The following is a 17,684-nucleotide window of genomic DNA, read 5'->3' as shown; positions in this document are numbered from 1 at the left end:
CACAACATTAAATATATAAAAATGATTCACACTCAGTCAAACAAAGCAGCCACACAGCAGCTGGAGTCACCCCTGAAATATTACAAGATGCATCTGCTCTTATTTGTGAAGTATGACTTCCAGTTGCATCTTGACTATCAAAGCTTATCATCAGATATTTCTTCCTGGTCTGGGAACGTAAATAAAGTCCAGTGCTGTGCTGCATGACTTCCTCCACGTCCCGTAAGGATGGAGGACGATGGTGAACTGAACGAGTGAGTTCCTTGTTAGTCCTCTTTAATCTTTGTTCATTTCTTATTAATCTGCAGCCCTGTTTCCATCAGAGGTGTTCTGAATTATCGCATTCGAAAAGCTTGATGGAAATGTCAAAATTCTAAAATCTTTAATGTCACAGAAAGGTTTTTACGCTCTCCTGAGATGATTTTTTCCTTTTTTGGAAAAGTTTTAATGTGATAATCGAGAGATGGAAACAACTTTGGCGAATAAGTTCTGACATTGTGAACATCAGTCACATGACTGATCAGCGACCCCAAAATCTTCCCGGATATTCCCGTAACGCACAGAAACATGGCTTTAATACCAACAACATGGACCTGAAAACATGGCCAATACTCGCTGACATGAAAGAACACTTACAGATTTCCCAAATGAAACGAATTCCTGCAGACTTCTCTCCGTTTCTCTCTCAGGTCTTTAAGGCGGCTCGTGTTGTTTCAGGTTTTCAAAATTCTTCTTCTGCTCTGTTTATTATCATCATGCGTGATATAGCTCATACTGCCATCCTCTAGCTTAATTTGCATTTTCTTAGTTTTTTCTTTTTGCAACATTTCAAAGTTTCTCTTAAAATTGTCTGACAGTGGATGGAAACAACCAAACTGAACCAAAAGGCAGCAGCACATCACTCGTTTTTCCAACTCTTGGTGTTTTTTGCCTCCACCTTTTATTTTTTCTCTTACTAAACTTCTGTCTCTTTCTGGCTTTGCCACAGTTCCATCCTCAGTTGGGAGCTTCCCAGTTCAACCAGTCTTATGTAACTGGACAGCTGACGTCTTCACTGGATCAGCTGGAGCTGAAGTGCTTCGCTCAGGAAGACAACAGCAGCATCTCCTGAGGGAGGGAGACCTTTTAATGCCACTCACACTGGATAATACTCAGGAATTTAAATAGCTTTTTATTCTGTCCGTTTAATCAGCTATCAATGGGTCACCCAGGTTGTGTGTGTGTGTGCGTGTGTGTGTGTGTGTGTGTGTGTGTGTGTGTGTGTGTGTGTGTGTGTGTGTGTGTGTGTGTGTGTGTGTGTGTGTGTGTGTGTGTGTGCAAAGTTTAAATCATTTGAAGTTGAACTGCTGTGATTAATTCACTCGCCCACTTGGTGAGACTGTTTCATAACCAGTTCATGTGGAGTACCAGTGATGCACACACACACACACACACACACACACACACACACACACACACACACACACACACACACACACTGTATATATCTTGTTATGAAACTTTGAACACCCTCCTGGCATCAGAAAATCATCCCTTTAAACCCCTCTAAGTGAATTAATGAAAGAACGCCAAGTTTGTGGAGCCTGTGTGTGTGTGTGTGTGTGTGTGTGTGTGTGTGTGTGTGTGTGTGTGTGTGTGTGTGTGTGTGTGTGTGTGTGTGTGTGTGTGTGTGAGCAGTAGGTGGGTGGGTGCTTTTATTGTGTTGCTTTTCTAATGAGGATCCACTAAAATAGATGAATGAAAAAAAAAAATCTCCAAATAATTTCAGGTCAAAGGTCACAGACTAAATACCCCAAATGAAGCTGTGCGCTAGCAGACGTCATGAGTTCAGCTCATCAAATACTTCAGTCAAGATTCTGTCTGAAAGACGGTTTCACGCAGGACACGAGCAGCGGTGTCCTTGTGAAAATCCTGTGTTTGTTTGACCCGTCCATCCACCCAACCTACTCCAGATGCTCCACCTTTGCTTCTACAAAAATGTCTCCGGCCACTTGTCCTCACAGCCTACCCCCTAATTTCCACCCATCTGCATAACGTCAAAAATGACGGAGCTGATTGCTGGCATTCAAGTCAGCGAGTAGCATCTCCTTCTCAGAGGCCTCCTAGAAACATATCTATGCTCTGCTCTGTGGAGAATTACGTGCCGAGTCCACTTTTGATGGACGACGTGTCCACTGCACAGAGCAGATCGAGCCAGATAGGAAGTCAGACACAGGAACGGTGTAGAGAGTCTGGTAAAATTTCAAAATAAAACACGATGTGCAGACTCCTAATTGTATATCAACAATCAACAAGAAAAGCTCGGCAGGCAAAACGCTCTGCTTCTAAAATCTTGGCTAACTGTGAATGTAAATATGTGTTACTTCTTCTTCTTTAGTGTTTATAGAATGCAGTTCATGTTCATGTTATTCATCCCTATGAGATGGAGTTTATATATTTAAGTTGAAGCTCTCACTCTAAATGTTTCTGTTAAGTTGTATTAGGAAGGAATTATTCAACATATAGCCGACAAAGCAGAATCAAAGAGGCATCGTTAAGTACATGAAATGCTGTGCAGGGTTTAATTTCTCCTTAATGCACTCCAGCAGTCAGAAAGAAACAACTGGTTTTTGCTCCTGGATCCGCTGACAAAGCCAAATACTGAATTGAGTCTATTTCTGTCTTTCTGACTCCTGCAGAGTCTATAATACTTTGAAAGTTGTGATACTGGGAGCTGAAGACAGTCATTTTACCGCTCAGGATGTCTGGCAGTCTGCAGCTGACCTCCTTTTCAAACTTTGAGTTCAGTTTCACTCAGAATTATTGTCAAGAGATTCCTGAGGTTGGTTTGTCGATCGGGACGTCAAGCAGGCGCTGACTGGTCGAGTTAAACCAAACCGACCGCAGAAAAGAACAACCGCAGTGAAAAAGACAGATTCCAGTCGCTGCTGAGATTCACTGATCTTTTCAAGTCATGCCATGTTCATGTCAAATAGATTTTAACGTCATTACCCCTTTAAGACCGTGTAATACTGTTGTATTTGCTTTGAAAGTGTCTGGAAAAGCAAACGAGTGGATGCCTCACATCAGCAGTTGGTTGTCCAAATGTAATGAATGTGCAGTAATGTTATTCTGTCAGTGCGTTTCTTCCACACAGTTAACTCTGCATTCAAATCACCTCGAGTCGTCTGGTGACATAAACGTTTAAAAGTTATCAACATGGAATCTTTCTCATCCCATCCATCCTTACTCGGATGTGACGTTGGGGAAAAATTGACTTGGTTATAAAGAAGCCAACCTCGGGGACAAAGTCACAGATGGTGTGTGTCCACTTCTCCCTGTGAGGGTCTGGGACTATAAAACAATGCTGCTTTTACCTTTGCCGCTGAGTGTGCAGCCAATGCTCGACAGAGAAACATGAACAATCGTCAGGTCCACATTCTGCCTCCCTGGTTCTCCACCTGCAGACACGCCCATCCCCACCGCCCTCAGCTAGCTTCAGATTCTGCAAAAACAACAACATCACAGCCCAAATGAAAGCTACTTCCTTTCCTGACCTCCCGTCAATATGAAATTCCAACTCAGAAAATATTTCAGCTCGATGTCCGTAAAGCAACGCTGAAACCCAGCGATGATAACAGCCTCTAAAGCGCGACTCTTTCGGAAGCAGCTGGCTCAAGAAACTCGGAGCCCTCAATAATCTTCATGGGGTGACTTTTAATCTCCCGCCAGCAATGAATTTTGTCAGGTGTCACACTTTTCAAAGAGTGAAAACTGCACTGCAGGATCACAGCGCCTGTATGGATCGTCTCGGGTCAGTGATTAAAAAGCATGTCCTGAGTTTTCATTACGGCTGCCTGGGGTTCACACCCTCAGCTCTGCAGCGTGAGTGAGTGAGTGAGTGAGTGAGTGAGTGAGTGAGTGAGTGAGTGAGTGAGTGAGTGAGTGAGTGAGTGAGTGAGTGAGTGACACTCTTTTGTGTGTGACTATGTGTCATGGCTAAGCAGAAGTGTCCACAGTGTGTTGTCCCACCTACCTGTTTAAACAGTGGGTGTGTGTGTGTGCATGTGTATGAGTGGCTGTGTGTGTGTGTGTGTGTGTGTGTGTGTGTGTGTGTGTGTGTGTGTGTGTGTGTGTGTGTGTGTGTGTGTGTGTGAGAGAGAGAGAGAGAGAGAGAGAGAGAGACATCCCCTCCAGAGGAGATGATGAGCTTATTATGGAAAGACACGAAACAGAGATTAAAGAGCAGATGAGAAGAGGCAGAGGGATGGAGGGATGGAAGAGAGAAAGGAGAGAGAAGATGAAGAGGGAGTAGGAGAGAGCTGCTGAAAGAGAGACTAAGAGGGTCAAATAAGACAGAGAGGTGAAGACAGAAGGGAAGGATGGATTGTGTTATGGTCAAGGGAAAAGGTGGAGGAGGAGTGGGACGGACATAAGGAGGACAGTGATGAGAAGAAGGAAGGACGGTAGAAAGCTGATATAAAAAGAGAGGAAAGATAAAGTAAGAGATGAAGGTTGGATAAAGGAGTAAATAAAAGGAGGAAGGAAGAGGAGAAGGAAAAAAGGAAGGAATGAAGGAAAGCACGAGGGAGGGAGACGTGGATTGATTGAAGAAGTTAGCTGTGGTTGCGGATGTGGAAAGAGACAAACTGTGTGTGTTTGTGTGCTGACAGAATGAAAAAGTGTGTGTGTGTGTGTGTGTGTGTGTGTGTGTCTGTGTGAGAGAGAGAGAGAGAGAGAGAGAGAGAGAGAGAGAGAGAGAGAGAATGAAGCATAGAACTGCAGACAAAAAAAGCAGCAGCACGCTGTCTTTTTAAAAAAATGTTTTATTTTTCCTCCCTTCTTCTTCTGTCGAAGTACCAGCTGAGACTTTTGAAGGTTTGATGTGGGAGGTGACGAGGGGGGATGCACAGAGAGAGAGAGAGAGAGAGAGAGAGAGAGAGAGAGAGGAGGGGAGAAGTAAACGTGCTGCCTCTCCCTCTCCTCCCTTTTCCCTCAGTATCTCACTTCTGCCGTCGCTTCGTTCACCGGATTTTCCGTGAGCTGAAGAAGAGGGAGGAAAGAGAGGAAGGGAAGGAAAAAAGAGGAGAAGAGCAGGAGAGACGGAGGATGGCTGAGGTGTCTGAAAGCAATTAAGTGCTGCATCACAAAGGGGGGGAAGACTGGTGAAGTGAGGAAGTCAGGAAGAAGACCAGAGCAAGGAGAGGAAGAAGAGAGAGGGGGAGGAGGGAGAGGTGGGATTTTGGGAAACCGAGGAAGCCCGTGTGCTGGGAGGACGAGAGAGGAGACAAGTAAGTGTAGAGTGGCCAAAGTTGTTAGAATTCCCAAAAAGAGGCAGTTAGAAAAGAAGAGGAAGACGAAGAAGAGGCAAAAGTGCGAGAAAGGAGGATAAAGAAAAGGGGGTTTTCCAAATCCGTGAACCTTGGTCAGCCATCCGTCATCCAGGATGGACAAAGTGGAGCGAGTGATGAAGATGGTGAAGAGGATGTCACCGAGGAAGAAAAGGAGGGAAGGAGGAGGAGGAGGAGGAAGAGGGGGAGGACCAGGAGATCTGGAGAGCCCGGACACCTTGTGTGACGAACTCTGTCGTTTCAGCCTCTGCATCAGTGGTGAGAGGTCGCGCATCCACCTGTGTGTGTGTGTGTGTGTGTGTGTGTGTGTGTGTGTGTGTGTGTGTGTGTGTGTGTGTGTGTGTGTGTGTGTGTGTGCCCGTGTGTGCATTGCAGAAACTCTTTATTTTCAGGTGCTTTTGATCTCTGAGCTGCTTTGCTTGGATGCAACATTGTTTAGTTGGCTTTGCAGACAACAGTGTGTTGGAGGGGAGGGAGCTTTCAAAGGGGGGGGGGCTGTTTTTTGGGATAAATAAAGAATAAGAAGATGCACTTTGAGTGTGAGTACACTGTGTTGGCTTAAAACCATTTGTGTATTTTCCTCTGACCCCCCTAATGCAGATAATGACTCTTCAGGTTAACATGGCACACGTGAGTGGCGTGACATCATTACATCACCGCTAACCCCCACCTTAGCTGAGCAGTTCAGTTGTCTTAACTTAAATCAGACCTTAACTGTGCAGATGGTAGAGAAGAACACGCTCATGTGAGTCGTTTTCAACAGCTGTTTTGTTATTAGATAGAGATTTGTTGGTCATTATCTGTATGATCTCGTTGTGCGTGCAGGACTGGAAACCTGTCCCAGCTCCCAGTGGGGAAACACCATGGACAGGTCACAGCTCTGACACACACACAGCGATTTACACTCACACTCACACCTTCAGGCAGTTTACATAACCTGCATGTGGACGGTCAGATACTTAAACATACATATCTGAAACAGGAACCATCCCTCCTTACCTGTTGTGATTTGGTGCTCAGGCAGCGTTTGTGCTGTCAAACACTGCTTTTAATACTTAAGTTACTTCCAGTAACGGTCCAGATACACAGGTGGATGTCCAGTTGAGGGATCCTATTCACTGTCTTTGGAGGGCAACACATCTGGCTGTGTGGTGCATGATGGTACAACGAATTGATGGACCAGTCGCTCAATCTGGATTTACATGACCAGGTTTGGTGCTTTCAGATGGAGATGATGTCTGTTCCATAAGCTGGCTGCTCCAACTGCACTGTACCTCTATCAAATTACGTTCAAATGCAAGAACTTTGCATCAGCAGTATATAAATGCAACATATTGGAGACGGGAACAAAGTGGCACTACTGTCAAGTCATTTTTCCTGCAGCAACACAAAAGTTTGGCTGCGACACTGTTTTGTTGTCTGTTTTCCAGTGTTTGCTGCATTGCTGTTCAGCTGGCTTAATTAGTTAGTGCTAGCATTTAATTAGCTCTGAGCTGGTTAGTACTGGTGCTGCAGTTTGTTAGGTACCTCATGTTCTTCAAAGACTTTGGAAAGTGTTTCACAGAGTTGAGATTTTTTGCGAGGTTTATTTTTTAGCTCGCTTTGATCGCACACAAATAGCTCAGTGAGGAGAGCGAGAGGGTGAGCATATAGAGGGAGGGAGTGTACAGTAGTAAATGTACATGGGTGAGCGAGGGAGGCGTGAGCGTGCCTGTTTCCCTCTCCTCCTCCCTTATATCCCTTCATCAAACAATCTTTCTAATCACTCAGCACAAACTGCAGCAGCCAGACTTCAAACAGCATCAAACAACCATCGGAGGGCCGAACATTACGCTGCAGGCGGGGAAAGGTCACTTTGTAAACAAGAGGGAATGCAGCCATATCAAGGCAAAAATCCCAATATCCCCCCCCCCACTCCAGCACAATGGATGATGTTGTTCTTCTCACATGACATCTGCTGTTTGCTGGACGCTTTCATCTAGCGCATCTTTCAGCAACAGATCATAAATGTTTAGTACGCCTGGTATAAACCCAGAACGGCGAGGACAATGCATTCCAAAACCAACATGCAGTATTGATCTCTGCCTCTCATCGTGAAGCTGGATATCAAACCAATCATCTTAGCTCTGATTGGCTGGAGGCGATTATAGCTGCGGTCCTGGAAAAGGGAACTCCCTTTAAGAAGCAGCTAGCTAGTTCTTTAACTGCTCTGTACAAGTTTTAACCAAGTCCTAACTGGATCCACTGTGGCTGCTTTCAGAGTATTTACTTTTCTTCGATCTGCACTCCACTTGTGTGATCGTTACTTCCAAAAAACTGTGCAGCTGCTTACCACTGTTGATGCTGCCAGGAAGCGAGCTTGGCGGCCATTTTGGCGTATGAGAAAATCAAAAAATGTCAGTCTGGAGTACGAGCCAGGCCGGTTCTGCAGTAGTTTGGCTGCAAAGTGAAAAACAAGCGCTGCTCTTTCATTTCGCCTGTCGTAAAAGATGTCAGCAGTCATTAACTTGGCCATTAAGGTTATATTCTGCACGTATATATATTCTGCTGCAGGTTATATAGTGCCACTGAAACTGTAGTCCTCTTATGGGAGCACATATTGCATTTCATCTGCACATGACACAGTTGGACTGGAACCAATCTCCCACCATCTTACAGGTAGAGCATGGTTTTTCCATCTGCTCCTGCTTTTGGAAAATGCATTTATATACCTTTTGTTTCAGTGAACAGTTCCTGGATTGGAATACTGCAAGTGTGGAAGCATTTGCGGTTTCATTGGACAGTTGTGGCCTCCCAGGGTGGGCTGTTGTTTTAGAGGCATGAAAATATAAGCTTGTAATACATGGAACGTTGGCACAAGGCCTTGGCCAATCTGTGGTGTAAATCTGTCAGCCCTCCCAAATCCTATCAATGAAAGACGTTCATCTTTGACAGCGCAATTCGATCTTCCTCGTTAACTGCAGGTCCTGGCACTCTTCCTGCACAACTCAATGACTAACTGACAAATGGTAATAGATATAAACTACTGAAATGTGAGGGGGGAAAACCATGGAGCACTTTGCCTATTGTCTCCGAACAATGGAGGTGAGTGTGCGGGCTGTGTGTTGAATGCATATTCAGCAAGGATTAAAGAAAGGAATAGCTAAAACGGGAAAATGATTGAATGCTGGAAAAAAAGAGGACCTGGCTGGACTATCACACGCGTCTCAAAGCATGATTTCCTCTTGCCAAAATGGCTCTGTGCCACAAATGAATGGCAGTAAAACTACAGCGCCCTGTGCTAAATTTGAATGAGCATGATGGATGTGCCCTGCAGCGAGCATCCAAATGTACCTCAGGTGAGCTGCTTGAAAGCCAGGATAAGGCACGGGTAGAAAGGAAGCACGATGTTAACCAGCTTCAAACAACAGTTCCTTTACTTAATCCAACGTACAGCAGATGATGACACTGACAAGGATCAGGTGTGTGTCTGTGAGAGACTCTGGAAGTACTGTATAAGCCATCCTCCATTGTCAGTCCCTTTCAGACTTGCTTTGTGCATGTGTGTTCTGGAGGCTAAATATACGCCAAAGCTGCTGAGCCTCTGCATTGTTTCAGTGAGAGCCAATTTTCATCTCAAATCTGCATCTTATAATTGTGCCTCACGCACGAAATTATCAGTTCCACAGTGAAACTCCAGCTGAAACTCTGCAGCAGCTGACAGATAATGCAAACTAGATGCGCGATTGAGGCGGGAAATTAGCATCAGCCGGCAGCCAAATCCTGATCCAGCAGTCAGACCTTCACCTTTACTGGAGCTGTAGATAAACAAGCCCCACGGTACATTTCAGAGCTCAAGCATGTTCATTGTGCCACTCCATGACCTTTTCATTTAACCTCCAAGACATCCTGCAGCATATCAAAAACAACAGAGATCAAACAGAGCCAAAGCTCGCATTGACTAAAGCTGATTTTGTTCTGCTTAAATCACAGACAGCAGCAGAATACATTGTCCCCTCAGGACAGCAAAGACAAACCTTTCCTTGACCTTGATTTTAGACATGGACCACTGAATGAAAATCTCATGTTTTCAGTTCTGTGCTCACCACATTTAACTTTCAGGAAGCAGTTTTTGTACTTAAACCAAACCAAACTCACACCAAACAAACGTCTATGCTAATCAACCAACTGTTTGTGTCGATACACTCCAACTCCGAACTGAACAAGAACTGTGCCTGATGTATTATTAAGAAGATTAAAAACAGTTTCAGCATTTTACATCCTTTTCCAGTTTGCTCTCTCCACGTCATCTGCTTGTGGTTGGGAAAAGGTTTTTTGTATTAGGAACAGAAATTAGCATCTTTGAAAATAATGTTTAAATCACAAAGGCTACGCTGGTATAAATATCTCTCAAAAGCAGGAGGAGGCTGCAAATATTTGGCACCGGCTGCTGTGTTTTCCTGCTCTAACAGCTACGCTGGCAGCAGACGAGTCTCATTTGAGAGTCCATTTTCATTCTAACCATCTTATCATTTGTTAAGAGGACTGAATCTGGCAGGTGAGTTTGGTGATGGGTTTGCTGTCGCTGCTACCAGCGGAGTCAGAATTAGTTCCCTGGCTTGTTTACAACAACTGAAGTGGGTGGAAGACCCGTCGACCGGAAAAATGAGTGGATGCACATCAAAAGGTCCGCAGATGGGGAGAAATTTAAAATCAGCCTGTTGAAAGCTGCTCACAAAGGCTGAAGAGGCTGAACCGCATCCGCAACTAGCTAAATGGCTACATCGGCATCAAAAGCGCCACAGAGAGGGGAGATAATTGAATATGTCAGAAAAGAAAAAAAGCAGATCACAGAGAAAAGAAGACACCAAAGAGGGCAGGTAATGAAATGTGACATGAGAAACCTGCTTCAAATGAGTAAATAACACCATGCTGATAGCCACTACAGCACACTGCCAGAGGTAAACACAAACATCTCTGCGTACATCTGTGTTTCGTCTCTATGACTGTAACTTAGTAGCTTTAGTGCTTTGAAGCAAACGTTGCTCAGTCAGTTTGCTGCCTTTTTGACTTTCCTAAGCTTGTTGTACTTTTAGCACCATAACTGGAGCTTGTGATCACTGGCAGCTGCACATAGACCAGCTCTGTTAAACACATGTTAAATCTTGGATTAGTTACACTCTAATTATGAGGTCTTCAAAAGGCAAGTTTCACCTGCACGGTGTGTCTTCACAGGAGGCGTCCAGGCATCCCTCTCATGCTCAGTTAAACTCCTGATTTAGTAAAAACAGCTGTTTAGTCATTTTCTGTCACTTTTCTTAAATTCACCTAAAAGCATCAAGCTTCAAGTCTATTTTCTTCTTTGAGGGCTTTCACGTCATCAGTTGAAAATACCCCCCCCCCCCCCCCATGCAACAGCTTGCAGGCTGTGGACTCTACAAACCGTGAGCAAATTACAAAACTAACCCTAATGGAAATAAACAAGGGTGATGGAGACTGGGCAGTGTGGTCTGTGCTCTGCAGGTGTACTGAACTGACACTGACTGAGCAGCGAACGAAGGTCTATTAATAAGGTTTATCAGTCATCAGTAATAATTTTTATAGAAACAAAAATATCCACAGATAAGCTTGAGCCATTGAACCAAAGGCATATAACCGATGTGAGCAAGTTAAATTTAATTGTCTAATTTAATTTGAAAAAAAAAGAAGTAATTTGTTACATTTACAGCCAAAAGTAATGGATTTGCAGCAGCATTACTCCCAACACTGCACATGCCAAGTAGTATATACTGAAAAATGACTTGACTCCTTAAAGACCGTCAGTGAAATAATCAGTGTTTGTTTGTCAGAAAATGTATCTAAATTTAATCCAGGTGCTAAATCTACAACTAACTTTACTCCCAGTCCCAGGAATCCCAGCGTTAAGAGTTCAGGGGTCAATATTTGGTTCTAAAGTGAGCAGGATCAAAGGTCAGGTTTCCTCTCAGGTTTTTACAGAACATACTTGTATTGAAAGTTGTTGGAAAACTTTGGAAGTTTGACAAAAGTTTAGTTTCAGTGCTTTTGAATATCAAACTTTACACCTGATTTCTAAAAACCTGCAGCATGTTTCTTCCTTTCAGTGAGAATCAGCGCTGTGACACTGATTCTGCTCTTTGTTCAAGCTTTGACTTTTTCATAATGCATGAGTGTCTTTTTACTGCCTGAATGCATACATGCAAAAAGAACATGATACACACACAAACTGGCATGAGGTGCAGCTGATGCACAAACACAAAGGGGGAGAGTCATAAGAGAAAGTGGAAATAATGAAGTGATGAAGTCTTTCAAAACAGGAGAAACTTCAGGAGAAACAGATCGACACATTGAAGCACTGATGCTCTCCAATGTGATGTTTGTAATGTTTGACCACTGAAAGGAGAACAACACCAGATCTGAGGAATGAAGTCAAAGCTCAGCTGTAGTTAAACAGCCCGTGACCTTTGACCCTCACTGGTGATTGCTTGTGATGCGACATTAAATCTTGCTGCTGTAATCAATAAGACGTTACAACTAGAGCCTCTGAGAGTTGCATTTCCTGCTCAGGAAATGAGGAACATGTACGCTGAGATTCACATGTTTGTACATTTCCTCTGAGCAGGATTTTGGTGAGGTTGAATTTTAGTCTGTCAGTTTCAAAGACACGAGTTTCCTTTTAGATATTTTGCTTTCATTGTGCAGCATCACATCTTCACTGTCTCCCGTACTGCGGCTGGGATGCTGCATGTTTAGTCTTGCACATATTTTACTGTATTTACTTTTAGGGGCTATTTTCCTGCAGCTGGAGTGACCCAGTTTTGCCTCTGGGATCAACAAAGCTCCTCATATCTTCTTCCTTATCTTACTGGCTGCATCTGTAACTAGACTGATCGCAGTGCTCTCATGTTTTCTTGTGAATGAGAAAATAGTTTGTACTTCATTACATGACGACTCATAATGTGTGATGACGGTGGCTGCAAAGGTACAAACAACTTGATCATGTCTGTGTTTCCATTAATGTTTTATTATTAATAGATTGTGTTGTGTTGTGCACCTATTTTGATTCATCCCAGGAATGTTGTGGACATTTTTAGTTATTCAAACTGCACGTATTGAAATGAGTGGGGAACTCATGAGACACTTTGGAGAGAGGCGTGGAACAGGCAAACCTCGGTCAGATGATTGGGGAGTTGGAAGCAGGACACAGACAGAGTGAAGTCCAGTTAGCCACAAGCAGGCATTTATTGATAATTCTCTTTTCCTTTCAAGTTTCTTTTCATAATGTTCAGTTTACAGGAAATTAGTTTGCGTCTGCTGTAACAACAAAAGGAGCAAAAACAGCCATCAGAAATAATATATAACACTCAACTACCATGGCAGCATTAACATAAAATAAATTACCAAAAATAAATCAATATATTGGAAATTAGATATTTAAATATTTATCTTTTAACTACTTCCGGTTTCCGGCATAGCGCAACACAAACAATACTCGCGGTAGTGGCGCGTTCGCGGCTTCTTCAGACCGCACGCAGATGTCGGAGAAACAGCCCATCATCAAAAGCAGGAGGCCTATTTTCGCAGGCCAGGAGATAGCAGAAGTGTTGGGATACCTGACAAGCCATCCGGATGCAAACGGTAGCACATCGCAGCCAGGTAAGTTACATGCGTTTCTAATCAGCTGAGCGTCACCAGGTGTGCGCATTACGCTGCGTGAGTGCGTCTATGGCAGGGAATGTGAAAGCAGCGCGATGGCGAGGGCTGGTTATCCAGGAAGTGAGTGACCTGATGTCCGCTTCAGAGTCTTTTAAGTCCACGTTCTTTGTGATGAAGCCAGAGACACCTTCCTCATGGTGTCCTCTGGTTGGCTAACTTAAACCAACACACCTGAGCGCATCGCACCTGCCCTACCATCTGCCCCACTGAAAAAATATTAGACTGAGACTTTTGGAGAATGTACTAGTACACTTTGTGCTATTTTTGTCGTTGTCAAGTGCACGTAAGTGTACTCAAGTACTCCTTGAGTACCACTTGAGTAATACTTGGGTATCATTGAAGTGTCAATAGTTGTTAAAGTGGCACAACTTCTTAAAAACTTGAAGTGTACTGAAGTACACAGTGAAAATCAGCATTCATGAGCATTCAAAACACATTTGCAGTACAATTGTATTATATCACCACTGTGTTGGAAATATACTTAAAAGATACTTCAAATAAGATGAAATTAAAGTACACTTTAATCAAGTGTGCTAATAAGTGAAATACTCTTCATAAGTACACTCAGTTACTACTAAAAGTACGCATAATTTAGTACATTTTTTAAAGAGTTTTAAAAGTGCATTGAAGCACAATGTCCACTTACAATAGTACACTTTTTCTAAGTACTTTGAGTAGTAAGTACTTTACATTAGAAGTACACTTTTTACTTTACTTTTTTAGTATATGTGAAACATACTTTAAGCATGAAAAGTAAAAGTGGACCTGTGATACTTTTCTACTTTTTTTATCACACTAAAGTAAACCACTGTTTGACCTGAGACCCTGAACAGTGTGCTGAACATCCATAACACAGTGCAGCTGGAGCGACAAACGGTTCCCATTTTGAAAGTATAAGAATGTGTACAAACAAAACAAGTACTGACGTCACACTGCAGTGCTCGGTGTACATAAACACATCTCCAGCTGCTGCACACAGGTGTACATAGAGCAATAGATTTCCCTCCTGGCAGTGGAGCTGAAGGAGCTCCACAGGTGCCGCTGCAGGTCGAGCACACAGTAGACAGTGTACTGATATAAAACCATTGATTTCCAATAGATGCAAATGTTTCTTCATTAAAACAAGGCAGCAGTGATGAGCTGTTAGATATGCTGTTGTGTGTGGCGATGATCATTCCTCAAAATGAGGAAATGAATCCTGCCTGATGCAAAAAAAAGTCAAATCCTGAAGCAGATTCTGAGTCATGTGCGTTTCTAAAAGGTTCACTCTCTTCCTCAAATAGCAAGGTCATCACTTATGTTAATCCGGTGTTTGTTGTTCGACTAAACCCTTTAGTGTCTCTTGATCTCCTGGTGCATTGTGGGTGTCTTTCACTCTGCAATCCGTGACATCCACGGCAGGTTTCTGCAGTTCAAACACACTGACAGCAGCGATACATCATGTCTTGTGGATATGATGATAAATGTCTCGGTGGCTTTAAAATAGGAAAATCCTCCTGATGCTCGACCCTGAATATCAGATGTTATGGCTGCTGTATCTGTCTGTGTGCACTCATGAGACACATTTAGTGGCTAAATTTAGGTGTTAAATCCTCCTTTTCTTTTGCTCTCATCTCTCCACCCCCACTCCTCTTTTTATCACATTCCTTTGGTCTCTCTCTCTCTCTCTCTCTCTCTCTCTCTCTCTCTCTCTCTCTCTCTCTCTCTCTCTCTCTCTCTCTCTGGCTGATACTACAGTCATGTGTGGGTGGATGCTTCATTCCTTCTTCTGCACTAGAGCCTTCTAACCTGCTATCACTGACTGCAGCTCCACATGTCATTTATCCTGCTGCTGCTGCTGCTGCTGCTGCTGCTGCTGCTGCTGCTGCTGCTGCTGCTGCTGCTGCTGCTGCTGCTTTGTTTGGTCTTAATTTCCTTTTTGATGTGTGTGAAGCACATTTGCAATGCAAAGCGTTGATTGCTAGTCAGGATTGATTGATGAAGCACTTATGGAAAACAAATTGAAAACACAGCATACAATGTACCAGTATAACAGCAGGAACACGCACTTAGAAATTATAGATTTTTTCCTCTTTTATTGTATGTTTGTGTAGAATGATTTAATGATGTATTTAGTTATTAGTAATTGTTTCACTCTGAAGTTTGTCACATTTGTCATTTAGTAAACGTGGACAGACATTGTTATACATACTCTGTTGTTGTTTTCTGCTCATTTGAGGTAAATTAGTGTCTGTGATCAGTTTAGTGCTGACCCAGCTAGCCATTATACGAGCTGCATTAGCAGTCTGAAGCTAATATGTTGCTAATACAGCATTCTCGACCACGATAGGTACACTGTTGGGTTGCATGTGTAATATGTTAAAGTTATTGTTTTTGTGGACTATTTGGATATTTACTAATTTGATTGCTATGTTGTACTTTCTGTGGTGACTTAATGTTGTTTTTCATGAAGACGATACTACTACTATTACTACAGCAAATGCTAAAAATAAAAATATACTCACTTGCTGCTTGCTAAGAATATTATGTAATTAATGTTACGTGGCAATTGGGGCAAGCAAGATGTGTGGTGGTCAGTGCTTTGTGTTTTCTGTGTTAACCTGTAGGTCCACGTTCAGTTCTTTGTACAATCCCCCCCCCCGTGTGAGTCATGACTGTTATCTGAGAGGCTCAAAGGCAGGAGTACTGTGACGTTATTATCAGCAGAGCAAACCTTCTGTAGTGCAGGTTGGCTAAACAAAGCGCGTGGCTGCCACAGAAGGCTGTTTGTGTTGTATTAACCAGGACTGAGATCTTTCCTGAACCTCAACCAAGACGCATTTGTGTTTAAACTATAAGCACACCTGAACAGCAGTGGTGGCAGATCAGGAACTGGTTATGGGTTCTGGAAGGCGTCAGGATCAGAAAATGCCTACATTGTGTCAGAAGAGAGTACATTGGATGACTTGTTGCCCACAGAGGGTCTGCCATGGCTGACCCTTCACCCCAGAGAGATTTTAGTTTCTAAAAATCAGCTTGTGTCCATATAGAAGTCTGAATGTCCTCACCGAGTTTGATCACTCCATTTGAGAAATGTGTCTTGTGTCCCGCTAACAGCTCTGCACCCTCCCAGTATCAGCGCACATCAGCATATAACCCCCCATTTTCGGTCGCAGGTTAAAAACTCATCTGTGCAAGTCTCCCCACTGATTCGCACATCCCCATCTCACTGTAAACCATCAGACAAAATTCCATCTACCTCTCCGCTTTACTTCTCTTCTGTGCATTTTGCGCCGCATCTCATTTCTGTGAACGCACAAAGTGAAGCTCATTTCAGTTTTGCACTCAATTTAAGTCCGAAGCCATACCGCGAGAGGATCAGAAAGATGCCTGAAATGTAACTACGCCGTGCTGTTTGCAGTGTGAAATCCTCTCTGAAGACACTCCATTCTGGCTTCCTGACCTGTCTGGGTGTTATTACAGCCGTTTGCTTCAGCTTGTGTCATATTAGTTATCCTGCTCGACATAAATCAGTATTATTACCCGCCAGGCTGTTGACCCTGCAGCAACCCTTAGCACATTCACCCAGAGAAAGTTGTCTTCTACACCTCTGCAGAGCTTCCTTTGATAGAGCTTGATTTCTCTACTTTTGATTAAAGGAGTTCATTCCAGATGAGCGGTGTCTGGAGCAGTTTCGCAGCCTTTGGAGAATAGTGCCAACAGCAGTAAAACAACCCCAAAGGACAAGGGTTTAGTACGAGTGCAAAAACAAATGCTGACATCTATACAGCCATCCTCACTGCAGGACATTCCTGAGGGGACGCTTTGAGATACCATGAGCTGAAATACCTCCTCAGCATGCTGCAGAGTGCATCCATCATGAGTCCGTTCGTCAGAGTCCATCAGGCTTATCCAGACTGATGTGTTTGTGACACAAATTTCTAATCTCACAGGACAGCAGTTTGCCAACGCTCTGTCTTAAAAACAGCTTTCGAGTCTGTGCGGCCGTTGTTGACAAAGTCCGAGTCGCGCAGCAAAGATGGAGGTTGCTGGGTGAAAGATTTCAACGTGGTTTTTTGAGCCAAAAGTTGTTACAGGACGTTTGTAAACTGAAATGCTGTCAGAAATGAATAATTTATGAGCATTGACCGCAAAATGAATGATTCACTGTGTCAGTCAGCCACCGCAGAGCAGGTGGGAACAAAGCGTCTTGACAGCGCCGACCTTTGAGGAAACAGATTCGCTCAGACTGAGAGATGGAGAAAGAGCAGTCACTGCTTCATCAAGCCTCCAGCACCACCCGTTTCACACGGATGCTGATGACTGTCGAACGTTGCGGGCACTGGCGAGCTCTGTGTCTCTACACTCTTGTAATGGAGACAAGCTCATGCATACATCTCCGTATGTCAGCGTCCAGTCCAAACAGAACACTGACTCTGGATCGTTCTGCGAATCCTGAGTCCTTTCAAATTATTTCTTTAATTTAACTGTGTTGCCACGATTTTTCCATATGCATTCTTTCCATGCATAGTACTGCACAAGATAGAAAAATGGAACAGAAATAAGAAGGAAATCGTAAATGCATAACATTATAACCTATCAAGTAAGAACCTAATCTGAAAGTACCTCTGCTATTTCATTTATTCTTTATTTAACTCCACT

At 43.4% G+C, this 17,684-nt stretch overlaps 1 protein-coding gene across 4 annotated transcripts in view; it reads left to right on the top strand.

The window, feature by feature from the left end:
• The window catches only part of grip2b (glutamate receptor interacting protein 2b), a 248,377-nt gene that overhangs the window by 90,049 nt on the left and 140,644 nt on the right, over positions 1–17,684 (top strand). For 2 of the 4 annotated variants that reach the window (XM_070958305.1, XM_070958304.1), the window contains exon 1: positions 4,801–5,588. The exons of the other annotated variants lie outside the window; for them this stretch is intronic. In XM_070958305.1, the coding sequence (XP_070814406.1) occupies positions 5,426–5,588 (163 nt within the window). In that variant the 5' untranslated portion in view covers positions 4,801–5,425. Of the gene's footprint in view, positions 1–4,800; positions 5,589–17,684 lie in introns of those variants that run through there. 4 annotated transcript variants of the gene reach the window in all.

The sequence above is a fragment of the Chaetodon trifascialis genome, chromosome 3 (genome assembly GCF_039877785.1).
Source record: "Chaetodon trifascialis isolate fChaTrf1 chromosome 3, fChaTrf1.hap1, whole genome shotgun sequence".
In the NCBI taxonomy this organism is placed as follows: domain Eukaryota; kingdom Metazoa; phylum Chordata; class Actinopteri; order Chaetodontiformes; family Chaetodontidae; genus Chaetodon; species Chaetodon trifascialis.
This window is presented reverse-complemented; position numbering and strand designations above follow the sequence as displayed.